This window comes from Triticum aestivum, chromosome 6A (genome assembly GCF_018294505.1).
Source record: "Triticum aestivum cultivar Chinese Spring chromosome 6A, IWGSC CS RefSeq v2.1, whole genome shotgun sequence".
Taxonomy (NCBI): Eukaryota; Viridiplantae; Streptophyta; class Magnoliopsida; order Poales; family Poaceae; genus Triticum; species Triticum aestivum.
The window spans coordinates 96,311,016-96,338,391 of NC_057809.1; the positions used below are offsets into that span (position 1 = coordinate 96,311,016).

The 27,376-nt window shown below is 48.5% G+C and overlaps 1 protein-coding gene across 1 annotated transcript; it reads left to right on the forward strand.

Moving 5' to 3' along the window:
• The first annotated feature begins 24,470 nt into the window (after positions 1 to 24,470).
• LOC123130376 (probable C-terminal domain small phosphatase) lies at positions 24,471 to 25,803 on the forward strand. The gene has a single exon (XM_044550286.1). It carries the CDS (start codon positions 24,618 to 24,620, stop codon positions 25,566 to 25,568), a length of 951 nt encoding a protein of 316 aa, XP_044406221.1. The 5' UTR covers positions 24,471 to 24,617; the 3' UTR covers positions 25,569 to 25,803.
• Positions 25,804 to 27,376: the final 1,573 nt, after the last annotated feature.

Consider the following 27,376-nt stretch of genomic DNA (forward strand, 5'->3'; position numbering starts at 1 on the left):
ATATGCATCATTATCAACAAAGGGGATGGTGGGGTTTAACTGCAGCAAGCCAGCTTTGACTCGGTGGCTATCCTAAACTACGACTGCAATGTAACTCTTTTGAGGTGGCGCACACGAGTCCACATATTCACCATATCAATACACCACTATGGAACCGCTCCCGTCTCCCTACGAGAACGCCATCCATAGCACTCACGCTTATCTTGCGTATTTTAGGGTATCCACTTTCACTTGTATATGAACTGATATAAGCAACCCAGAAGTCCTTTTCCGCGGACACGGCTATTCGAATAGATGATGTTAACCCTGCAGGGGTGTACTTCTTCACACACGCTCTCACCACTTACCGCCGTTTACACGACATGTACTCGGCAACCTTCAAGCGGAAGCCCAACGTGGGTGTCAGCCACGGCCTGCCTAAACACTCAAGTCTCTAGTCCAGGTTTATCGCCTATTCGGGTTCCATCCATGAGGAGATCCGGCCGGAGTTTCGCTCACAGCCCCAAACGATGTGAACAGGGTTCCGTGACACCAAACGGGCGCCCGGTTTACCCGGCCACGTGCCTACCGCATCACAGCCCACCCCTACGGTCAGCACTGCGCACGGCCTCCAACATACTACAAATACCAGAAACTACTTGCAACTCCTGGACAGAGGACAAGGGTGATCAAGAAGCCGAGAGGGTCCATTGGTTTCGGGCCCAATGCGTGGTAGTAGCTGAATCATGGATCACAAACACAGAACTCAGTTCCTGAGGACGGCTGCAATGAGACAACCCACCATGTACTCCTACATGGCCTCTCACCGCTACCTTTACCAAATCGTGTTCACACGCTTAGCTCACACACCGTAGGACATGTTCACACGCCTCTGATTCATCCCCGATGAATCAGACCTGACTCAACTCTAAGCAGTAGCAGGCATGACAAACAAGCATGAATGAGTAGGCACAACAGGGCTCAAACAACTCCTACTCATGCTAGTGGGTTTCATCTATTTACTGTGGCAATGACAGGTCATGCAAAGGATAAAGGGGTTCAGCTACCGCAGCAGGTAACAGATGAATCGATGTTGTCCTAATGCAGTAAAAGAGAGCAGGAGCGAGAGAGTAGGATTGTATCAGAATGAACAAGGGGGTTTTGCTTGCCTGGCACTTCTGAAGATAGCATTGAGTCTTCATCAGTGTCAACGATCGCATCATCGGTATCACGTCTATCGAGAGGGGACAAATACCGGCAACACAGAAGGGAACACAATCAATGCAATGCACAATATGATGCATGATCATGACATGGCAAAATGAATGTGTTTTGGGCTAATGCAACTAGCAACAGATTAAATGAAGTTGGTTTGAATACAAGATTCAAATTCAAACTCCATATGTGATTATTCAAATGCCATTTAATTGATTTGTGCTAAACAGCACCTATAAGTTGTTCTAACATGCATGAAAATGGTACAGATGGATTCCTTGAATTTTTCTGATAATTTTTCATATATAATTTATTTAATTTGGAGTTACGGTTGATTTTCTATGAATTTTAGAAGTTTATACAATTTTCTGGAATTTCCTGATTATTTTTAAATCCAGAAAATACTTATTGCGTCAGCCTGGCATCATCATGACGTCAGCAGGTCAACTGGGTCGCCCGGAGTCAAACCTGACGTGTGGGGGCCACACGTCAGTGACACAGGGCTGGTTTGGGTGTTTGACAGGTGGGTCCGGTCAACGTTGACTTGACTAAGTCAAAATCTGACACATGGGGTCCACAGATTAGCACTAATCTAAACAGAAAAATTAAACTAACCTAATTAGGCTCGGGGCCCACATGGCAGTGGCACTGGGGTTGGTTTGGCTGGGTCATTAGTGGCTAATGACGTGCCACGTCACCAAGTGACGCCGGCGACCACGGCGACGGCGGGACCTCGCCGGAGTTGCTCGGGACGGTGCTACAGACGGTGGTTTGCGACGGGGTTTGGCTCTACGGGGAGCTGGAGGAGTGGCGCATCTAACGGGGCAAGCGGGAGCAGCTGGGGTGGACCGAGCTCGTCGGAAGCGAGCTTGCGGCGGCGGCCGGAGTTCGGGCGAGACGCGAGCGAGAGCTAGGGGGCACAGGAAGGCGAGCTGGGGCGTGCTACGGGCTTGTGGAGACGTTCTGAGCACGATGGTGCACTCAGGTGGGAGCTCCAGTGGCTCTGGCCACGACGGCGACGAGGCACGGCGGCGGCGAGCTTCGGTCGTGGTGGAAGAAGGAGCTAGGGAACGAAATCAGGTGCGGGGAGTGAGGGGAAGAGAAGAGGAGCTCACGGGGAGTTCGTCGGCGGTCTCGGGGAGCTCGGGGAGGCGTCGGAGGCGGCGAATCGACAGCGGCGGTCCTCGGTGGCCGAGGAGGGGAAAAGCGTCGGGACGGCGCTTCAGGGCTTCTCCGGTCGCGTGAGCCGACGGGGAGGTCGAGGGAGGCACTACGGAGCTCAGGAGCACGTCGGGGAGGAGAAGGGGTGGTGGTGGCCATGGGTACGGCGACTATGACGGCGAGCTCCGCTCGGTGGTGTGCGCGAGAGGGAAGCAGAGGAGGGAATGGGGTCCAGGGGGAGAGAGGAGAGGTGCAGGGGGCGAGGGGGAGTGCGTGGCGTCTCCGGGCGTCGAGAAGGGAGGCAACCAGGCAGGAGGTGGCCAGGGGGGAAGCAGGAGGTGGCCGAGGCCTCTCGGGCGCGCGCCACGCCTCGCCTCTGTTCGTCCTCCTGGCAGAGGAGGAAGAGGACAAAGGGGAGGAGGTGGGCTGGGCCGGCCAGATGAGCTGGCCAGCTGGGCCGGCTACAGGTAAGTGGCCCAGGTAGGCTTCTGTTCTTTTTAATTTTTTTTCTTCTGTTTTGTTTTATTTAATTTATTTTGCCACTGTTTTGAATTTAAAAATAATTCAAACAATGCCAAAAACTCCTCTGAATATTTTATATTGCTAGATGGACTTTTCCAAAAGCTTATAAAATATTTCAGGGGTATTTGAAATTATATTCTAATTATATGAATATAATTCAAATTCAAATAGCTAATGAATTAAATCCAAAGTCCCAAAAATAAATCCTCAAAAATATTCAATATTTTGGTTGGGACCAGAACCCTTACCAAAATTATCAAACATTTAAAAAGGGGCATTTTTGGAGCAATGAATGAGATTTCTAGGGTTTTTGCCCCTCTTTTATTTAGGGTTTTGAGGCTTCCAATTTCCCTTAGTTCAATTTTCAGAAATTTAAACATGATGCACACACCAGGCAGCACCAGAAGCTAGGGATGTGACAACTCACCCCCACTAAACAAGAATCTCGTCTCGAGATTCAAGCGTAGGGTAGGATGAAGGGGGAACGCAAACTAGTACAATCTTCATGATCCAGGGTGCACTTCAGTTGAACATTGATTCATTCACCATCATTGTCTTGATGTCTTGCTCTGAGAAATCCTGCCAACATGACATGGAGGGAAGAAGGAGACTCTAGAAGGGTCGATCTTCTTGAAGATCGAACAACTCACGGAATGAGACATAGGACCATCTCTCGGGTTGAGACACGAGATACACATCAAGAGGGGTGGAAAAAAACGGATGACGAAGGTTCACTGGGTAGACAACAATTTCATACCTAAGAAGGTGGTAAACGATTGCCAACGTAGCGAGGAGTTGAGTTGCCATGATACCATAACGATGCACCTTAGGGAAGGTGACTCGTAGAAATATCTCCTTAAGTGGCAAAAAGAATTACCTTTGATTCAAAGATCAATGAAACTCTTTAGGCCAGCCTAAGGCAATTCTCGAGCGATCGTTTGTAGGGGGTCGGTAGAATGGCATACCCGGACTTGGATGATGTGGATTACCTTGTTGAAGACAACGTAATGGCTGAATTTGCTTATCACCGGAAATGGAAGAGACCCATGGTAGAATGGCACATTGGCGGTGCAAGCTGGGAACAAAATGCAAATGCTGGGAATGATTCTGGTAACTGGGGAAGAACCCAACAATAGAGAGTGAATTCACTGTTTGAGAAGGTCATAGCATTGCCGAGGAAACTGAGAGCAAACCCAGTTAGTGCCAATGGTAACACCTAACGCTTGTGCGTGCTCTCAAGAACTTGAGCATTTCCATATTCATCAAGGTTTTACCAACATCCGTGTCAAGGATCCTGGCAACACAACTTGCTACCATGATGAATGATGATGGATGATGCAGATGCAAAGGAAGATAACACTTCTCAGATTTCATCTTAGCGAGGCCAAGGAAATAGAATCTGGATGATCGACCGAGAGACATTTAGCACTCCACTTCTAATGTTCTCCTTGATGTGCTAGCGTAACCCATTCATAGATATGGTTTGATAACTAGAACATCAAGTAAAAGGTCGGACTTTGGGAGCAATAGAATCCATAAGGAACAGTTACGGAGGTAAATCCTACGAAATCCTTATGGGAAGGTGGCCAACTTCTTCAATCAAGATACTACAATAATAGGTCTTTCGGCTGGGTGTGTTGGCCACGACATCCACCTTACCGGTTATCGAGGGACCAATATTATAGTTCTTGGGAGATGTTCCAACCATCATATCTGGTTGGTGTCAGGATATTCCAGACTCATCGAGTCTAGGAAGAAAAATGAAAGTTTGCAACACAAATCGACGAGATGACGTTGCGGGATTCTCGGGAGATGAACTACGATAGCAAGCTCCAAAACATGAGTTGGTTCTGCTACAAACACGTGAACACGTTGTCCTAGACAAAACATTATCACATGGTAGTCTTACAACAAAACACTACCGAGTTCAGGTGGGGAACCATAATCGAGGATATTGAAGTCCTTGCATAAGGCATGCTCTTAAGAAGAAACTTCTTCTCCTTGAACAAATCAATCAGTGGCTTGGTGTGCTCGGAACACATATGGAATGAAGGTTGCAAGTCTCCAAACCATAGAATACTTCGCACATATGCATGACTGACCTGGGATGATTCCAGAGGAAGCAAAACTAACTTTCTCAAATTCACGGCGGCAACTTTCACCAAATGCACGTGTATAAGAGGAAGTCACTCCTTACATCCGAACATATGCTTCATGAGCTAGCATGAACAAATGCTTTCAAAAGTTTCCAACACTAGCTTAATGTTCAGCAAAATTATGGGGAAGACAAGGATGTTGTCAATGGGCACAACAACAATTCATCCGGGTTTCCTTTTAAAAGGAATTCCATAGTTAAGTGAACAAGGGATAGCATTGGTCAGACCCAAAAGATATAATGGTGTATGCTCGAGGGATCAACCACGAGTAAGACAACATTACGAACATCGTTGGTTCTGATTTGATTTGACGATAACCCATACTCAAATCAAAGTTTTTATCAGGCAATAGGTCCAATAACTGATCACAGGGACCAATCGATGAAGATATCATCTCTCTTCAACACACACTACACAAGAATATCCCTTTGGAACGAACTAAGTCAGACAAGCTTTTATCTTCCAACTCTCCAAGTTGTTGTTTAGCTTATCCAACTGGCTCAGGGTATCCAACACGGATTCTCGGAGAAGGGGTGGTTTACAGGAATAAACCAACTTGATCACGCACTCAACATAGCGGTCAGGTGACAACCTGGTAATACTCCCGAGAAGATATTCGGAGAATCACAAACCACCGATATGTTACTAAGCTCGAGAACAATCTCGGTTTTGAGGGCAAGACGATATGATCAAATGAGTGAGGACTTGACAAGATCCTAACTCATTAAACGAAGGGTGCACCGAAATAAGGACTAGGTAGCACGATCAGCCTTAGAAGGATGATTCAAAAACCAACATGCTAAGAATGAAATTATTATCCTTTAACTACCAAGCAACGAGGTTGCTGGGAGTATTGATTTCACACACCATGATTCATTTGTCGGCATTCCGGTGACAATAACACAGGAACCGAGGAATGAACAATGATGGCAAGACGTATCGTTGTACCAAGAGTTCATAGGATGGTGTGCAATTCCTATAACAATCTCGATATAAAATATGTAATACTCCAAGGTAGAGCAGAACAAAAGCTGGATTAGCAATTCGATCTGCGGAGCACAACTTCTTTGACCCAATCCTGGATAGGGAAGAGGTACTGGAGTTTGTTTCTCCTAGTCATTCCGCGATAGAATGGCTTGACGGACCACAAGAGTAATAGGCATCGATAAACGAACGCACGCATACTCTTGACTATCAATTGATAGACGAAGGTCAGTAGACAACTAAAGAGGGACAACTCAACGGAACATATAACTTTCTGAGTTGTGGATACATGGGTTGGTATGCCGAACAAAGTTCAACATAATTCTTCCGGATAACCCATGCAGAAAGGTTGAGCTGGCAGAGTCACAATATAGCATGGAGAACTCATAGAGGGCCTGTTGTGATCTTTTGATCCAACAAACTTCTGCCATAATGGTTCATGGTATTTGGAAGAACGATATACCACGGACCTCGAGGACTATCGCAAAGGTTACTAATATCCTAAAGGAACTAGCAAACACTATCAACATGAGGTAAGTAGAGTGAATCTCGGGTTCAAAACCCAGGAGTAGAATACCTACTACTAAGTGGCATCACGGGATGCTTTCGAGAATAAAAGCCAGAATCATCACACTGGGATCACAAAACATTGCTAGATTACTAGGTGACTCCCTAAACACCTAGGGCCATAATAGTAACTCCAACATAATGTCAAGGCAATAGAATACCTCAACTCAACAATTAGTGTGATTGAGCTGGCATAAAGGAGCATCGAAACCAGAGGAAAAGGATTTTGCAAATGCATCAGACTATTTAGAAACCTAGGATGACTCGGACAGCATAACGGCTGTAAATGCTCAGAAAAGATTTGAGACATTCACAAAAAATGGTGGCATAACCACTCAGAAGCACAATATCAAGGTCTCGAGATCAACAATTAACATACGGAAGTAGTAGGAACTGAACTGAGACTTAAATCCAACAATCTTATAAGTCTACTGATTAGTAACACGTGATCCTAATAGAAAGAAGAGATAGCCTAGTTCTTAATCCCCGTAGGAAAGATAAGATGACTCAGATCAGAAGGCATAAGGTATAAGGAGTAAAAAGAGCCTTACGTTCCATCCCACAATCAATTCCCTTATATAACTAAAGAATTTCTAGACTCAACTTCGACCAGTTTGGCTTGGTAATCCTACAGGCAGTCAAGCTCTGATACCAACGCTGTCAGGACCCCGACTCAATGCCACATCGATCTAGCATGTAACACCTCATATCACTTTGCGGCCTCACGCACGGTATTCCCACGGGTGTCGCCTTACCTTTGCCCGGGACCGTTTGCGCCTTTTGGCACACGTATATGACAGTGTCGCTAGCATCCATATGATAAGGAGCCCGGGCTGACATGGCTAGTCGTAAACCCAAAGTGGCACAGACTTACAGGGACAGGCATTCATGACCCAGCATCGAACGTGTCGGTCATCAGCGAGTGAATCCAGGCTGTAGCACTGGGCTAGCAGGACTCCGGTGAACCGGGCTGTAGCGGGCTAACAGGACTCCGGTATTCATCGCGTGACATTTCCCCGAAGGGACAGACACAGGAACGAAGAAGGACACATGCCGGCCAGCCTAAGTGTTCCGGAGCAGTAGCAAGCTACCATGGCTCAGTGAAACACTAGGAGACATTTCCCGGTAAGAGAGGCTACTAACGATAAACAACTAGATGGTCAGATCCCACACATACCAAGCATTTCAATAACATACACACAATATGCTCGATATGTGCAATACAACATGGTATCACAAAATGACTCTACGACTCAAGTAGTTTATTCATTAGGCTCCGAGGAGCGAGATATTACAAACAGGGGTCTCATGACCCAACAATCAGAGCATACAAATCAAAGCACAAGCGGAAGCTATCATGTCTGAGTACAGACATCTATAAATGAAAAAGGCTGAGAAGCCTGACTATCTACCAGATCCTGCCGAGGGCACAAGATCGTAGCTGAGGTAACAATCTAAACGTCGAAGTCCAAGCGGAACTAATAGTGAGACTGAAGTCTCTCTGCAAAAACATAAAATAGGCAAACGTGAGTACAAATGTACCCAGCAAGACTTACATCAGAACTAACTACATATGCATCATTATCAACAAAGGGGATGGTGGGGTTTAACTGCAGCAAGCCAGCTTTGACTCGGTGGCTATCCTAAACTACGACTGCAATGTAACTCTTTTGAGGTGGCGCACACGAGTCCACATATTCACCATATCAATACACCACTATGGAACCGCTCCCGTCTCCCTACGAGAACGCCATCCATAGCACTCACGCTTATCTTGCGTATTTTAGGGTATCCACTTTCACTTGTCTATGAACTGATATAAGCAACCCAGAAGTCCTTTTTTTTTTTTTTTTCTATTCGAATAGATGATGTTAACCCTGCAGGGGTGTACTTCTTCACACACGCTCTCACCACTTACCGCCGTTTACACGACATGTACTCGGCAACCTTCAAGCGGAAGCCCAACGTGGGTGTCGGCCACGGCCTGCCTAAACACTCAAGTCTCTAGTCCAGGTTTATCGCCTATTCGGGTTCCATCCATGAGGAGATCCGGCCGGAGTTTCGCTCACAGCCCCAAACGATGTGAACAGGGTTCCGTGACACCAAACGGGCGCCCGGTTTACCCGGCCACGTGCCTACCGCATCACAGCCCACCCATACGGTCAGCACTGCGCACGGCCTCCAGCATACTACAAACACCAGAAACTACTTGCAACTCCTGGACAGAGGACAAGGGTGATCAAGAAGCCGAGAGGGTCCATTGGTTTCGGGCCCAATGCGTGGTAGTAGCTGAATCATGGATCACAAACACAGAACTCAGTTCCTGAGGACAGCTGCAATGAGACAACCCACCATGTACTCCTACATGGCCTCTCACCGCTACCTTTACCAAATCGTGTTCACACGCTTAGCTCACACACCGTAGGACATGTTCACACGCCTCTGATTCATCCCCGATGAATCAGACCTGACTCAACTCTAAGCAGTAGCAGGCATGACAAACAAGCATGAATGAGTAGGCACAACAGGGCTCAAACAACTCCTACTCATGCTAGTGGGTTTCATCTCTTTACTGTGGCAATGACAGGTCATGCAAAGGATAAAGGGGTTCAGCTACCGCAGCAGGTAACAGATGAATCGATGTTGTCCTAATGCAGTAAAAGAGAGCAGGAGCGAGAGAGTAGGATTGTATCGGAATGAACAAGGGGGTTTTGCTTGCCTGGCACTTCTGAAGATAGCATTGAGTCTTCATCAGTGTCAACGATCGCATCATCGGTATCACGTCTATCGAGAGGGGACAAATACCGGCAACACAGAAGGGAACACAATCAATGCAATGCACAATATGATGCATGATCATGACATGGCAAAATGAATGTGTTTTGGGCTAATGCAACTAGCAACAGATTAAATGAAGTTGGTTTGAATACAAGATTCAAATTCAAACTCCATATGTGATTATTCAAATGCCATTTAATTGATTTGTGCTAAACAGCACCTATAAGTTGTTCTAACATGCATGAAAATGGTACAGATGGATTCCTTGAATTTTTCTGATAATTTTTCATATATAATTTATTTAATTTGGAGTTACGGTTGATTTTCTATGAATTTTAGAAGTTTATACAATTTTCTGGAATTTCCTGATTATTTTTAAATCCAGAAAATACTTATTGCGTCAGCCTGACATCATCATGACGTCAGCAGGTCAACTGGGTCGCCCGGAGTCAAACCTGACGTGTGGGGGCCACACGTCAGTGACACAGGGCTGGTTTTGTTTGACAGGTGGGTCCGGTCAACGTTGACTTGACTAAGTCAAAATCTGACACATGGGGTCCACAGATTAGCACTAATCTAAACAGAAAAATTAAACTAACCTAATTAGGCTCGGGGCCCACATGGCAGTGGCACTAGGGTTGGTTTGGCTGGTTCATTAGTGGCTAATGACGTGCCACGTCACCAAGTGACGCCGGCGACCACGGCGACGGCGGGACCTCGCCGGAGTTGCTCGGGACGGTGCTACAGACGGTGGTTTGCGACGGGGTTTGGCTCTACGGGGAGCTGGAGGAGTGGCGCATCTAACGGGGCAAGCGGGAGCAGCTGGGGTGGACCGAGCTCGTCGGAAGCGAGCTTGCGGCGGCGGCCGGAGTTCGGGCGAGACGCGAGCGAGAGCTAGGGGGCACAGGAAGGCGAGCTGGGGCGTGCTACGGGCTTGTGGAGACGTGCTGAGCACGATGGTGCACTCAGGTGGGAGCTCCAGTGGCTCTGGCCACGACGGCGACGAGGCACGGCGGCGGCGAGCTTCGGCCGTGGTGGAAGAAGGAGCTAGGGAACGAAATCAGGTGCGGGGAGTGAGGGGAAGAGAAGAGGAGCTCACGGGGAGTTCGTCGGCGGTCTCGGGGAGCTCGGGGAGGCGTCGGAGGCGGCGAATCGACAGCGGCGGTCCTCGGTGGCCGAGGAGGGGAAAAGCGTCGGGACGGCGCTTCGGGGCTTCTCCGGTCGCGTGAGCCGACGGGGAGGTCGAGGGAGGCACTGCGGAGCTCAGGAGCACGTCGGGGAGGAGAAGGGGTGGTGGTGGCCATGGGTACGGCGACTATGACGGCGAGCTCCGCTCGGTGGTGTGCGCGAGAGGGAAGCAGAGGAGGGAATGGGGTCCAGGGGGAGAGAGGAGAGGTGCAGGGGGCGAGGGGGAGTGCGTGGCATCTCCGGGCGTCGAGGAGGGAGGCAACCAGGCAGGAGGTGGCCAGGGGGGAAGCAGGAGGTGGCCGAGGCCTCTCGGGCGCGCGCCACGCCTCGCCTCTGTTCGTCCTCCTGGCAGAGGAGGAAGAGGACAAAGGGGAGGAGGTGGGCTGGGCCGGCCAGATGAGCTGGCCAGCTGGGCCGGCTACAGGTAAGTGGCCCAGGTAGGCTTCTGTTCTTTTTATTTTATTTTTCTTCTGTTTTGTTTTATTTAATTTATTTTGCCACTGTTTTGAATTTAAAAATAATTCAAACAATGCCAAAAACTCCTCTGAATATTTTATATTGCTAGATGGACTTTTCCAAAAGCTTATAAAATATTTCAGGGGTATTTGAAATTATATTCTAATTATATGAATATAATTCAAATTCAAATAGCTAATGAATTAAATCCGAAGTCCCAAAAATAAATCCTCAAAAATGTTCAATATTTTGGTTGGGACCAGAACCCTTACCAAAATTATCAAACATTTAAAAAGGGGCATTTTTGGAGCAATGAATGAGATTTCTAGGGTTTTTGCCCCTCTTTTATTTAGGGTTTTGAGGCTTCCAATTTCCCTCAGTTCAATTTTCAGAAATTTAAACATGATGCACACACCAGGCAGCACCAGAAGCTAGGGATGTGACACCTGGCCAATGGCCCAGCAGAGCGGTAGGAAGTGGGCTGCGCCCCAGGCCAGTTTTTTCTTTCTCACTGGGAAATTTCCCACGCCGGCCTGGCTAATGGCCCAGCAAGAGGGGTAGGAAGTGGGCTGCACCCCAGGCCAGTTTTTTTTCTCTCTAGATATATAGGCTGGGAAATTTCCCACGCCCCAGGCCATTACCTGGGTTGCTTGGGGCCCAGATCCGCCCATGACTATGAGGATACTTTCAGTCCAGTTGTTAAAGTTACTACTATTCGTCTTGTATTGTCTATTGCTGTATCCAGAGGATGGAGTCTCAAGCAGCTAGATGTGCAGAATGCGTTTCTTCATGGTGTTCCGAAAGATGAAGTGTATATGAAGCAACCTCCTGGGTTTGAATATAAGAACAAACCATATCATGTGTGCAGGCTTGATAAATCTCTCTATGGACTGAAACAAGCCCCTAGAGCATGTTACTCTCGCCTAAGTACAAAGTTGCAACAACCTGGTTTCGTCCCTTCAAAATCTGATACTTCACCGTTCATTTACAATAAGTCGCATATGCCTCCATGCTTATTTATGTTAATGCCATCATTGTTACAAGTTTCTCAATGAAGTAGTGATAGTTCTTTTGTCAGATTTGAACTCAGAATTTGATCTCAAGGATTTGGGAGGTTTGCATTTCTTATTTGATATTGAGGTACAGAGAAGGTGGTCTTCATCTTTCTCAGGAAAAATATGCAATGATCTCTTAAGGAGAGTTGGCTTGCAGAATGTAAACCTTCACCAACACCATTGTCTAGTTCAGAAAAACTCTCTCTCACCGAAGGAGAACTTTTGAGTCAGGAGGATGCCACTAAATACAAAAGCTTGGTAGGTGCACTACAATATTTGACCCTTACTGGACCTGACATCTCTTTTTCAGTCAATAAAGTTTGTCAGTTTCTTCATGCACCCATGACTACTCACTGGAGTGCCGCAAAACGCATATTAAGGTATGTGAAAGACACTTTGAGTGTTGGTTTGACCTTCAGCAAGTCCTCATCCACTCTTGTGAGTGCTTTCTCTGATTTTGACTAGGCAGGTTGTCTGGATGACAAAAGGTCAACTGGAGGTTTAGTAGTTTTCTTTGGTCCTAACTTAGTCTCATGGTGTGCAAAGAAACAGGCTACAATTTCAAGGTCAAGTACTGAGGCAGAGTATAAGGCATTGTCAAATGCAACGGCAGAAATTATTTTGGTAAAGGCCATTCTTAAGGAACTTGGTCTTCATCACACACAAACTCCTTGTCTTTGGTGTGACAACATTGGTGCTACATATTTAGCTGCTAATCCTATGTTTCATGCAAGAACCAAGGATATTGAGATAGAATATCATTTTGTCAGAGAACGAGTTGCAAACAAGGAACTGGACATTTGTTTTGTACACTTGAAAGATCAAGTTGTGGATGGATTCATGAAAGCTTTGGCTACAAGATCATTTGAAGAGTTTAGACGTAATCTCAACTTGCAGAGTTTAGATTAAGGGAGGGTGTTAAACATGTAATGTTGTGGGACCGACCAAGTGTCTTGGGCGCAACTTCTAGGGGATAGATGTAGGCTATATTATGTTAGAGTTTGCATCTATCTCAACTCCCCAACCCCCTGTAATTCTCCTACGGTTAGTCCCATAATTGTACGCATGTAATTCTCTCGAGAGGATCTTCTCTCGCTACTCTATATAACAACGCGGGCTCCTCTAGGGGGTTGAGACGCTTCATTGATACTTCACAATTGTTACCTACCAGGCAATAATAAGCAGGTGTGATACTATGCGAGCCATATAGCACCACTATATATTTGACAAGTATGAAGAGCTAGTGCGGGAATAAGAGATGTTGGGAAAGAAGTATCTCTGTGTGCGCAAAGTTAGGCAACAACAATCTTCTATAACAGGATCAACCGAAGGGACTACATGCATCACAGAGCATGCTGGTGCAACAGACCGTAGCACTGTTGTCGACCGCTGCATCACCTTCTCAGATGAACCTGCACAGCCACCACCGCCACGAAGCGTTGCCACTCATGTCGCCCCTGCCTCGCCCGGACGTATCGACCTCAGTGCGGCTCTGCGTGTTGTGCTGGCGCCGCCCGCCTCCATGTGTGTACTCTGGCCTCCGGTCGTTCAGCACCGGTGGCATGTGCCTCCATTTTATTCACCGTCAAGCCTAATAAAATCCAGAAATTCAAGAAACTTAAAGAATGCGAAAAGAGGAATCTGTGGTTGCGATTTTTTTAAAGAGTTCCCAATTTTTTTGGAAATTAAGTTGGTTTTTTAGAGAAAAGGCCAAGGCCCGACTTTATAGATAAAGCCACCAGGCAGCGTCACAGATACCACAGGTTCACAGGAAATCAAAACCACATAGAGGAGTTTAAGAGAAACCTAAGCAAGCATGATACAGGCAACTGCCATACACAGCGCGCAGGCCGGGGAGGAGAAAGACCAAATGTCCGCAAACGACAGCACCAAATTATACGGCAGGGTTCGTCCCGGATATCTGAGAAGCCGAAGCCCGAATTTTGTTGATGAGCAGGTCCAGCGCGTCCCGATCAGGCTCCTTAGTCAATGATCTCCACTGCTGCAAGAATATACATGATTTGAATAGGACATCAGCAGGTTTAGATGGGAAGGTAAGCTCAATAGTAAATTTGTTTCTAATATTCCATAAGGCCCAGCATAAGGCTCCCAAGCCAACCCAAAATACCCTCTTGGTGACCCCGACCAAAGTTTTAGCTAGAGTTCTAATATCAGAAAAAGAGGAGGGATTCCAAGAAACCCGAAGCCAAGATCTGACGTAAGACCAAACTAATTTGGCAAGTACACAGTTGAAAAAGATGTGGTTGGAATTTTCCAAGGCCCCACACAGGTTACAGAATTCAGAGCCCGGCCCATTGCGTTTTTTGATCTGATCAGCAGTAGGGAGGCGACCACGAAAGGCCTGCCAGAGAAAAATCTTAATTTTCGGAGGAACCCTTGATTTCCAGACACAAGAGAATCTAGCCGAGGGGGTACCACCAATGAGTCTAGAATACAACGACTTAACAGAAAATTTACCAGAGGCCGAAAGTGGCCAAAACACCGAGTCAGCCGACTCCGAGAGCACGGGGAAGAGGGCAGAGAGGCTTTGCCAATCTTCCAACTCTTCAGGAGACAGAGCCCGACGGAAAGCCAAATCCCAATTATTAGCAGCCAGCTCCGCGATGGAGATCTGCGGATTGGGACAATAAGAAAACAGAATCGGAAAGCTCACGGCAAGTGGGGCATCCCCAGACCACCAATCCAACCAAAAACGAACAGCAGACCCATTCCCCACAGAAAACTTGACATGCTCCAAAAAAATCGGCCTAACTTTAACAAGAGCTTTCCAGAACTGAGAACCACGCCGCGCGGGAGCAAACATAGGATCGGAGTGGGGGAAATATTTGGCCTTAAGAATCGAAAACCACAGCGACCCGGCCCCCACAGTCATAATTTTCCACCACCACTTGATGAGCAAACACATGTTCATCACCCGAGTGTTAATAATGCCTAACCCCCCAAGGTTTTTAGGCCTACACATCAGTTGCCACTTAACCAGCCTATATTTTCTTTTGTTATCAGCTGAATTCCAGTAGAAGCCACCCCTATGTTTGTCGAAGCCAGAATGCACGCCATTCGTGAGAAGATAGAAGCCCATAAGAAACATAGGGAGAGAAGACAGGCAAGAATTGATTAAAGCCACTTTGCCTGCATTGGTATTATATCTACCCCTCCACGGGAGCACCCTGTTTCCTACTTTAGCAACCACCGGAGCGAAGTCCTTCGCATGAAGGATACCAGGAGAGATAGGAAGTCCTAAATACTTGAAAGGGAAAGAACCTAAAGCGCAATTAAGGAGCCTGGCAACCCGCAAGGCTTCCGCCCCGTCCACACCCGTCACCAGAACCTCACTCTTGGCGAAATTGATCTTCAGACCCGAAACAGCTTCGAAACACAGCAAGATGAATTTAAGATTGGCAATACAGGCATTATCCAACTCCACCAATATGATTGTATCATCAGCGTATTGCAGATGGGAGACACCTTCCGGCAGAAGATGGGAGATCACGGGGGTAATGTGCCCACAACGGGCCGCCTTGGAGAGCATGCAAGAGAAGGCGTCGGCCACAAAGTTAAAGAGAACCGGGGAGGCTGGATCCCCTTGGCGAAGGCCCCTGCCATTCGCAAAGAAGTTACTAATAACGCCATTCACAGCAACAGCAGTATGGCCACCCGAGACCAACTGCATGATACGATGGACATAAGCACCGTCGAACCCTTTGGCAAGAAGGACCTGCTTGAGGAAAGGCCAACTGACCGAGTCATACGCTTTTTCAAAGTCTAACTTAAGAATAACCGCTTTAGCTTTCCGCGCGTGAAGGTCGTGAACAATCTCATGAAGGGAAAGAATGCCATCTAGAATGAATCGCCCTTTGATAAAAGCAGATTGAAAGGGGCTAATAACTCTATGCGCAACCGGGGACAGCCGATTCGCAAAGCCTTTGGAAGGGAATTTGGCAAAGTTGTTAATCAACGCTATAGGCCGAAATTGGGAAATAACATCAGCACCCTTGACCTTCGGAATCAGGGATATTACAGCGTAATTCAGACGAGAGATATCGACAGTCCCAAGACAGAAACCCTGAATAACGCTACACACCAACTGTTTCAACTGGGGCCAAAATCTCCGAAAGAAAGGAATGGAAAAGCCATCTGGCCCAGATGCTGCATTGGGGTTAGCAGAATTAACCACGTCCCAGATTTCCTGATCAGAGAGCGGGATCATCAAGGAGGCATTCTCCTCGGGGGAAATTTTAAGACCAGAACTCCAAAGGTGGGGGGAAATGGACAAGCCCGATTGAGGTTTAGCCCCTAACAAAGACGAGAAGAAATCCACTACATGAGCTAGAATCACCGACTGATCAGAGGAGCGCAGACCATTAATCATCAAACTGTTAATGTCACAGCGCCTACGCCTACCGTTCGCAATCGCAAAAAAATATGCAGTAGGAGCGTCCCCTTTGAGTGTCCAATTAAGAGTGCCCCTCTGGCGCCAGTAAATCTCAGCCTGATGGTGCAGCTGCAAAAGTGCAGCCTCCAGATTATAACGAACGGCCCATCCATCGTCAGAGAGCCCAATAGAGTCAGCAGTACGATCCAGCTCCAGGATCTGATTTTCAAGAAAGGCTTTGGAGCGTCGATCCTCCGCCGCACGGTTACGCGACCACCCTCTAAGAAATTTGCGAAGGGAATAGGAGCAAGAATGCCAGTCATCCAGAGGGCCAAAGGAGCGGAGGTTGGAGGAAAGGGAGTGGGAAATTTTCGCAGCGACCATATCGACAAAGCCGTCAACCGACAGCCAAGAAGCATCAAACTGAAATCTAGCCGGAGGTCTATTGCAGATGGAACCATCGTCAAGAATCAAGGGGGTATGATCAGACCCGACAATGCATTTAGCGAGAAGATAAGACCTAGGGAACAGGGCATCCCACCTGGGACCAAGGAAAACACGATCCAGCACGGATCTAATAGGGTTAGCCTGATGATTAGACCAAGTAAAGCGAGCTCCCCCCCGAGGAAGCTCACGAATGGCGTTAGCACTAATGAAGTCATTAAAAGCATTGGCTAAAGACCAAGAGAAATTATTATTATTCTTGTCAAGAGGGCAACGCAGCAAGTTAAAGTCTCCCCCAATAACCATCGGTAAAGTACAAGACTCAATCTTGGTCGAGAGTTCATTAAGGAAAAGGTTCGACAGAGAGTGGTCCGCAGGCCCATAAACAACGATGTACTCACAGAGGGTATTCATAGATTTGTGAGACAGAACAACACTAGCCCAAAAAAACCCATGATCAAAAGCAACGAAATCAAAAATATCCTTATTAGAGCCAATCAAAATCCCGCCAGAGTGTCCCGAAGCAGGTAAGAATTGCCAATGAAATCTATCCATACCCACGATAGCAGAGAGCTCACTAGGGGAGAAGGAATCCTTAAAAGTTTCAACCAGCCCCACAAAATCAATAGAGTTAGAACGAACCAAATCTTTAAGTTGGTCATGGCGCCCCCTAGCACCGAACCCCCTTATATTCCAGAATAAAGCCCTCATTTATACGACAGGTTCTTGATACGGAGACTCGACCTGCAGGGGGCCATGCAGGATTTAGAACGTTTATTAGCGCCCCTCTTGGCAGGACAGGAAGGGGGCTGGCCACTACCAGCACCCGAAGCCTCCCCCGCAGCACAGCCAGCATCCGCGACCCGCGAGGCAACAGCCTCTTTGGCTTTCGCAATGGCTGCCTGAGCCAATTCATTAGCCCGAATAATGGCAAGAAGCGAACTAGGAGAACCAACAGAAGAATCGACCACCACACCCACATCCGACATAATGTTTAAAAGATGATCATCAGACATCGAAGATAAAACCACCCGAACCGGAGAAACAGCGGCAAATGAGGATGGGGAGGTACCTGGGGGAGGGAGGTCCTTCGCCGCAACCCGCTTCTCCGCCCGTTCCAGGATAGAACCACCAGAGTGCGCCACCCGTCTACCTTTACGGGCCGTGGACACCGGGGAACGGATGGCAGGCGACCGCACAGCAGGAGAGCCAACATGGGGGCCCGAGCGGGACATGGAGCCCAGATCTTGATCAAGACGCCGACAAATCCCCGTCATTGATTGCTTCGAGCCCGACGAGTTCCGGCTCTTAGCCGAGTACTTGCGCACTGAGGATTTCTTCTTCGAGGGGGGCTGGGATTCCATCATATCACGAGCAGGAGAGACAGGAAGATCTTCAATTCCCGAGCGGGTGGGGGAGAGAGGGCGAGCAGGAAGATTGGAGCAAGCACCAGACATAGGAGTGGCCGAGCAAGGCGGAGCCTTTGGCAGATCAGCGGCAGTAGTAGGAGCATTCTGAGCAGCAGGGGGGATCACCGAGTCATCACGAGGGGCATCACCATCAGGCGCTTGAGATTGAAACAACTCCCGTTCTGAGTCTGCCAGTCCATCCCATTCGGATTGAGTGAAGCGGAGATTAGACCCAAAGCTCTGATTAGGGCCACCAAAGGAACCATCCCCTTCCTTGTCATGCTTATCATGCTTATCCGAAGGATTAACAGACGGAGGGGGGGGAGGTGGAGCTTGGAAAGCCGCCGCCGCCCCCTCCACCCGCACCCGCAGTCTGATGCCATTGGGAGATGGGTAAACATCAATGAAACCATGCACCCGTTCAGGGTCAACGCACCAAACCTTCATCCTAGCAGGACCAACCTTGTTCAGAGACTCCTCATCCACCTCAATGGGTTTCCCAATCAGAACCCCAAAGGACATGAGAAAAGCAGACGAGCGCAGACCAGCCGGCAGATCATCGATCAACACCCACACTTGAGAGAGAGGGCCAACCGCAGTACCATTGTATGAAGCCGCTTTAACAGAAACCACCAGTTGGTTAAGGGGCAAGGTGAAACTGGTGCAGGAAGCGATCATACGCAGGCATTCTTTGGAGGGGAACACCACAGAGAAGTCAAAGTCCGATAGCTGCACAACTTGCCAGTCCCAACCAGCCACATCCCAAATGCGGAGCCCTTCCAGAAGAGTTTGGGGCGAGATCTTTTGGTCCTTGACAGAGACAATCGCCGCATTGGACAGCGCAGGTGCCACCTCCCGAACAGGCAGGTCACCATCAAAGGCGAAGAAAGAGCAACCAGGGAGGCCCATACCAAACTGGAAGACCGCGGGAGGCTTCTGCCTATCCATGCAGTTGACCGTGAGGTGACCATCAGAACGGCAAATCAAGCAGAATGGGGGGTTGGTGCAGCGAGACTGGAAGTGCCCCGGTCTGTGGCAGGCAAAACAGGTGAGCGCCGAAGGGTTGCTGTGGGAGGAAGGGGAGGGGCGGGGTTGCTGATGCGCCGGAGGAGGAGGAAGGATCCCATCCCCCATGCCCGGAGGGAGGGGCGCCCCCGAGGCCGGACCAGGTGGCCGACGCGCCGGCCCCGCGAAGGAGCGAGGCGGCGGACGAAAACCAGATCCAGCCCCAAACGCGCGAGGAGGCGGGGGAGGCAGGGGCCGAGACGGGGCAGACGAGCCCCGCCCCGCACCCTGAGTAGGAAGGGAAGCCGAGGACGAAGATACCCCACCGCCGGAGGCCACCGCCGCCTCCCACGGATCCAGCACCGGAGAGGGAGAAGGACCAGATCCAGAGCCCTGCGGACCAGATCCAGTCACCCCATCCCTCTCCGAGCGCTGCACCCGCTCCGGACCCGAAGCCCAGGCGTCGCGGCCACGAGCCGCCTGCTCGCGCGCCGCCTGCTCCGACTCCAGCTTGGAGCGGAGCGAGGCCTCTAGCTCCAGATCCACCGCGGAGGCGGGGGAGTCCTCGCGGCGCCGCTTGCTACCAGAAAGCGCCTCGCAGGAAGAGCCCCTAGATTTGTCCATGGAGATCACCGCAGCAAAAGTAAGAAGGAGGGGTGGAGGTGGAGGGGATCTAAAGACGCGACGGATGGGAAGGCGATAGCGGCGCAAATCAGAGGCGGAAGCAGGAAACCCTAGCAGGGGGGACGCCGAACCGCGTGGGATCCATATATAGCCCGAGCGAGCCGTGCCCCCCTGGGCCCGACTCGCCAAATGGGCCGAAGGAGGATGGGGAGCCGGTAGCCGGGTGTTGGGCCCAACTGGGCCAAAAGAAACGAGCGGGGGAAAATCGACCACCGAAGAAAGGAGGGGGGAGGCCCACTAGCCAACACCGCCCCGATAGGCCCATCAGGCCCACACGGAGGGCAGGCCCGCAGGCCGGAGGCCACCGCACTGAGATCTGGATCTAGGGTACACGGGGCAACTGCCGGCCCCGCCGACGCCGCCACCGGCGACGAAGCCACAGCAGCCAGAGACGGAGAAGGAGAGGGAGAGGGAGATGGAGATGGGGAGCCTCCAAGCTCCCCATCAGGAGCACAACCCAAGATACCAGGAGCAGGAGATGCGACCGCAAACTTATCAGATTTACGCCGACGCCGCGAGATCCGGATCCAGCCGTCGACCGACGGAGACACTACCACCGGCCGGCCTCGACCCCCGGGGGCGAACTTACGAAGGCGAGGGGCGGCGCAGGCCACCCCCACCCTCCCGAGCAGGTCACCGCCCCACCGGGGGAGGGGGAAGGAGACTGTGAATCCTCCACATCCGACCCCAGGGCCCAAAAACGAGAACCAAACACCGGCAGCGGAGAGGAGGGAGGGGAGAAACCCACTTGCGGAGAGCCAGGGGGGAGAGGGGAGAGCCGCTGCACACGGAGAGGATGGCGACCGGGCACCGGCCACCGGGGAAGAGCGGGGGGCAGACCTACCGAGGCAAGGAAGAGGGGAGGAAGGGAGGGAGAGAGGGAGGAGAGAGGAGCCATCCTTCGCAAGGGAAGCTGCGATGATGGCGCCTTATCTCCGGGAAACTGCTCAACTCCGACGGGGATTCTTAACCCCTCTCACTTGAAACTCCACACCCAAAGCCACGGGTGAGACTATAAACCAAAAACCAGTGTCCGGAAACCAGACACTCCTCTCTCTTCTCCACCTTGCTTTCGAAATTAAGTTGGTCATTCCTAATCATTCAAAAAGTTGTGAAAACCCCACTATAGTTTATGGATTTTCCAATAACTTAGGGGTATTTGACATCCAGAATTCATATTTACACCGTGTTTATTTTTATAACGACGTGTAGGAATTCGTACTATACATTCCATGATTATCAGTAGTTTATTGCTATTTTTTCTTTGTATTATTGTTTTCTTGCGCGCAAATCACTAAAATTTATGTATGCATGCATATAAAATTACTGAGATAATCTTGGGAAATTTTACATTGCTCTACACATATTGCCGGTAGTAAACTCATTGATATAGAAAATAGATGAATACATTAACTCGCAATGGTTGTAAGTATCGTGATTCTTGCTTCGACATGATAACTTTGCTAAGACTACATCAAAGTTGTAGGCTTGTGTGTTCACAATAAATGACCCGTAACAACTCTCTAGGAAAGACCTCATACTATTTGGATCATAAGATGTCACATGCCCGAATCACTCACGGAGAATTAATGGAGATGATGGTGCCAATAGGACTTTGTATTGCACTAAGGGACCCTTTTGATGCACCTCATGCCAGTCAGTCCTCTAAGCCACTAGCAAGCCGGCAAGATACCAACAAGAATCTCTCGGGCAATGCGATTAGACATTCTATTCATGAAAATAGAGGTAAAAGGAAAGCAACCTACACCAAGCATGACAAAATCTTGCATTGGTCTCAAGAATAGGAAAGCATGGCTTGATAAACCATATGGTGTATAATGTCTATCTTGCAATGAGTATGGCAATTGAGACATTGGTAAAACAAATAGATCATGAACTCGTAGAGCTAAGCAAAGTGCATAAACCACACATGGTCAGGAGTCCTCGGTGCACCAAAGAATATGTGGTCCCAATAACAGGAAATGAAACCACCATCCTGGATGTTGTTGTAGTAAAAAAAACTATTAAGGTTGTGTAAAAGCAACAATTACATATATGGTTGATCAAGAAAAAACAACCATGAAGGACTGACCTACACTCCATTAGAAGAGAAGATTGGAAAATTCACACTAGAACTAGAAGGTCTACTTATACTTGCTAATACAGATATTCATGGGGAAAATCTCTGATGAAATTGAAGAAAACGAATTTGAGTTATACAATGTAGCCCTGTCAATAAGGAGCAGGAAATGGAACACGATTGAAAAATGGTTGCTTTCATGAAGAAGGTACTTGATAGTACTTGGTCAGATTAGTCTCTTGATTTTTTTTGTTCTTATGGTCATTTTTAGGCAGTGCTAACTCATATGGTTGTAGATATGGAAATTGATATTGTATTTCAATAGATGAACAACAATTGGCACTGCCTAAATAGTATACTAAAATGCCATTTTAATAATGATCAAAATTATTGCAATCAATTGATCGACTGTTTCTTTCCAGGTCAAAACTAATGCTATAGAAACATAACATATTTGCAATATTAATTCTAACCGTCGATCGATATCTAGGTACTCCTCTTTCCATCTATACAAGGCCTAATGCGTTTTTCAAGACTAACTTTGACCATATGTTAGAGCAATAATATATGACATGCAAGTGACACAAAACATACTGCCAAATTCATTTTCATATTATGTACATCTTATATACCATGAATCTTGTCAATAGTCCAAGGCAATCTCGAAAAATGATATATGGTTGCTAAGGCCTACATCATTTGCACTTTGATTACATGCATTCACTGTGTTTGTCCTTATGGTCAGATGCTAGCATGTCTTTTTGGGAAGCGCTAGGAGTCATAATACTGATTTATTGTTTCCCATCAAACCATTTGGTGGTCATTGGACTTGAAGCATAATATGTGTATGCTTTCTTCTTAGCAGTCTATTAGATTTCTTCTTAACAGACTGCTTTTGTTACTTGCTTCTAGCCGTAACTGCTACCATAATGGACCGCTAGTAAGGTCTTCTTTTTTAAAATCTAGCTTTATTCAATTAACCAACGCTTACACCATTGGCATGTTTTCTCAGTGAGCAAGTAGGGGGATCATCATCCAGAGTACAAGATATATTGTTTATTTAGATAACTAAAGCTAGCTAACTCATGGGCAAGACCATTAACTTCTCTCGAGCAATGCTTGTATTCAACAATCCCGATTTGTATCCTTGTGTCCACACAATCCAAATAAATCGCTGTCACCGAGTCCCACCACCGTGATTGGTGTTTATAGAAATTGATCGCCTCCATAGAGTTAGATTCTGCCTGTAATTTATTGATTTCAAGCAGGTTTCCAAAGTGGAGTCCATCCTTCTTGGCTAGTGAATCCATGTTAGCATTCGTATATGATTATTTTCTTGAGCCATGGCTCACCTCTACAGCAGCCCAATCTAGGAGAAAATAAAGCAAACACGGATGATAAAAGTGCGAAGGTGTTCTTGGGCCTAGAATAACACTTTTCATTTTATTCATTTTTCATTCCAAGTCCAACGAGGGCTCCTCTTCAGCGCCTCTAGCGCAACTTGGCAACCTGGCGCTCACGCGCCTGATTGGCTGGGCCGGCCCAAACAGCGGGTGCCCACTTGGTTCGTCCGCTCAGCCCACAGTTGACCGTTGACCTGACTGCTGATATTTTTTAAACAAGTTCACATAGAAAAGTGTACGGATTTGAAAAATGTTTGCTGAATTTCAAAAAAATTGACACATTTAAAAAATGTTTATAAATTCATACAAAGTTCACAAACTTGGATAAAAAGTTTATGCATTTGAAAAAAATGCTCATAAAGTTGAATTTTTTGTCGATTTAAAAAATATTCACGATTTGAAAATGTTTATGAATTAAAAAAAGTTTTAAAAAGAAAACCAAAAACCCAAAAAGAGAAAATGAACACCCAAACACTATTAGATAGTATTAGAGTTTACATAGCCCCGGGGCTCCAGAAACCTAACATGATGGCCTGGATCAAGAACTAAAGAGTTTTTGCAATATTGTGAGCATCCAAGTTTGCTTCACGATGCTCATGACGAAGAAGAATAGCCTCTGATCCCATCTTGAATCGTCTGTTGTCCTCGATGGTCATGGCGTTAATGCCCGGGGTTCCTCCTTCTAGGCTTTGGATGACGCCCTTGCAATTTAACGCGATCACAGCCTTTGAGATGTGGAGATCCTGCCGGAAGCTACCAAAACAAGAAAAAACCAGCGGTTATATAGTTTACATGGGCCGGCCCATTTGTTCGCGGGAGGTGTGCGCATAAGCCATTAAACGGCGCCATAAGCGCCGAATAGGAGTTGGGAAGTCCAGCTGAGCTGCCGTTTATACAACAGACGCGTTTGCAGCAGGTCCGAATCGACCGTTGCCATTTCTTTCTTTATTCAAACCGCACACGATTTCCACCTCGTCTCCCCCCTTTCCGACCGTTGCGAAATCTCCCTCGAGAAGAACTCAAATTCGCCCCCCATCGCATCCCGCTCCCCACACTCCCCCCCTCATCCTCTTCGTCTCCCAGAGCTCGAGAATCTGAGAAGCCCAGCGCAAGCGGCGGACCAGCAGGGCATCCCGCGATGGTGTCGAGGACGCCCACGAAGGCGCCGGCGGCCAGGCCCGGCACCGGCACCGGCAGCCCCGCGAAGCCGTCGCCGTCGCCGACCCCGGCGGCGAGGCGCCGCCGGGCCCTTCGCGGGGGCCGCCGCCCGTCCTCCACGAAGCGGAGGGCGTCCCCGCTCAAGTCCCTCGCGGCCGCCCCCGCCGCCGTGGCCTCCTCCTTCGGCCGCTCCGTGCGCTTCTGCCGCCGCCGCCTCATCAAGGTCTTCGCCCGCCTCGCCGTCCTCGGCTCCCCGTCCAAGCGCAGGGCCGGGGCCGCGGGGTTCCAGCGCCTCCGCTCCTCCTCGCCCCCGCCCTCGCCGCACTTCTCGCCCCGCGCTCAGCGGCCCGGCAGGGTCCACGCCGCCGCGCTCCCGCCGCCGTCGGATCCGGAAAAGAAGACCCTTTTTCTGGACCTCGACGAGACGCTCATCCACTCCCAGACCGACCCGGCGCCGGCGCGCTACGACTTCACCGTGCGGCCGGTCATCTGCGGCAAGGCGGTCACCTTCTACGTCTGCAAGCGCCCGGGCGTCGACGACTTCCTCCGCGCGGCGGCGGAGGCCTTCGAGGTCGTCATCTTCACCGCGGGGCTGGAGCAGTACGCCTCGCTCGTGCTCGACCGCCTCGACCCCACGGGCGCGCTGATCGCGCACCGCCTGTACCGCAGCGCCTGCCGAGACGACGGGGACGGCAGGCTCGTCAAGGACCTGTCGGCCACTGGCCGGGCTCCGGACTGCGCCATCATCGTCGACGACAACCCAAACGCCTACTCCCTGCAGCCAGAGAACGCCCTCCCGGTGGCGCCCTTCATCGACGATGCCAATGACCAGGAGCTGGAGAAGGTCATGCGATTCTTGGACGCCGCCGCAGGGTTCGACGATACCAGGGAGGCCATCAGGTACTACAAGGATCTCGTCACAGAGAAGTGAGCCGAGCGCCCGTGGCGCCGGCGAGGAGATGGAGGTTGAAAATTTCCCCTTCTTGGGTCTTCCTGAATATTGGTGAACTGGTTAGCAGATGGTGGTGAGCATTGATCTTTCAGAATCTTCCTGAATGCAGTTTGTTAAATATTTCTATGTGGTTCAATGAAACTGAAACTGGAATGTGCATTGAAGATGAAATTGTGCAATATCAAGAATCTTCCTGAATACAGTTTGTTAAATATTTTTATGTGGTTCAATGAAGCTGAAACTGGAATGTGCATTGAAAATGAAATTGTGCAATATCAAGAATTCCTTTGTCGGGTATTATGGTGACTGGTGAGCATTGATCTTTCAGGATCTTCTTGAATGCAGATTGTTAAATATGTTAATGTGGTTCAAACGAAACTGAAACTGGAATCGGTTTGAAGATGAAATTATGCAAAACTCGTTCCGCACACTTTCCAAATGATAACAACCCAGTTCACTACTACACCTAACAAAGCAGGAATTACTACAAGCCATGGTGGTTTGGGAACAGGGGGCAACACGAGGCCGAAGCCTTCCGATCCACAAGCGACCCTCGTTCCCCGTCGCCACCTCTGTTTTTTTCAAGTGCTCGCTACCTCTGTTCTGTTTGTAGTTACTCACCTCTCAGAACGACTTCCTGTGAACTGAAAATCTCTCACCCATCACGCTGCAATCCTGTACTTTTTTTGTGTTCCTTTGTTTTTCTAACTTGTACTGTATATCGGACGGGGCATAGGCCCAATTGTGTCGGCCAATTGACCTGCCCAGACGTAGGGTTTAGCTTGGGTTGAACCGGACTTGTGCGCACGACCCAAAGCGTTGTAGCTTCCAAGTTTTTGTTACTTCCACTACTTTTTGCTAGCATTATCGTAGACATCGCATCATATAGATTCAAAGTTTTACTGTTATCATAGACACTGCCTTTTTAATGACACTACTGACACTAAGATTGTTTCTTTTTCGAAAAGGAGGTCACCCCGGCCTCTGCATCAGAACGATGCATACGGCCATCTTATTAAAACAAATAAATAAGGTTCTAACAAGGTCTCAAAGTCTCCAACTGAAAAAAGCTCACTCAGAGCCAAATAGGCTAGAAAGACAAACTAGCCAAATAAGGGACGCCACAACCGGCTGGCTAAAGAGAGATAGGTAAACTAATTGCCTATCCTATTACATGATCGCCATCCAAACCGGTTGAAGATATCCCGAGCTACCATCTCCCAGCGGATAGATCCAGTAACCAAATGCTCCCTGGCCTCCATCGGAGTGAGTAGCGACCACGAACGGATCAATGCCGTGACTTGGAAGATAACCTGCACAAAATGAAAGCGTGATGTTCTGTTAAAAACCAAATCATTTCTGCAATTCCAGATAGTCCACAGCAAAGCGCATACTCCCACACGAATATGTCTCGCTAAGTCAGGCTCAATCCCATTAAGCCATGTCCCAAATAACGTGTTAACAAAATTTGGTGGAGTAATATTGAAAGCAATGTGGACTGTCCGCCAAAGAACTTTGGCTAACGGGCAATCAAGAAAAAGGTGCTTAATTGTCTCATCCCGATCACAGAAACTACACCTAGTAGATCCTGTCCAATTACGCTTTGTCAAGTTGTCCTTGGTTAAAATTACTTGTTTATGGACAAACCACATAAACACTTTTATTTTCAAAGGAACTTTGACAGTCCAAACATGCTTGGAGGTAGGAATGAAGCTCGAATTGATAACATCAATATACATTGATTTAACTGTGAATACTCCAGACCTAGTGAGCTTCCAGCGTAATTC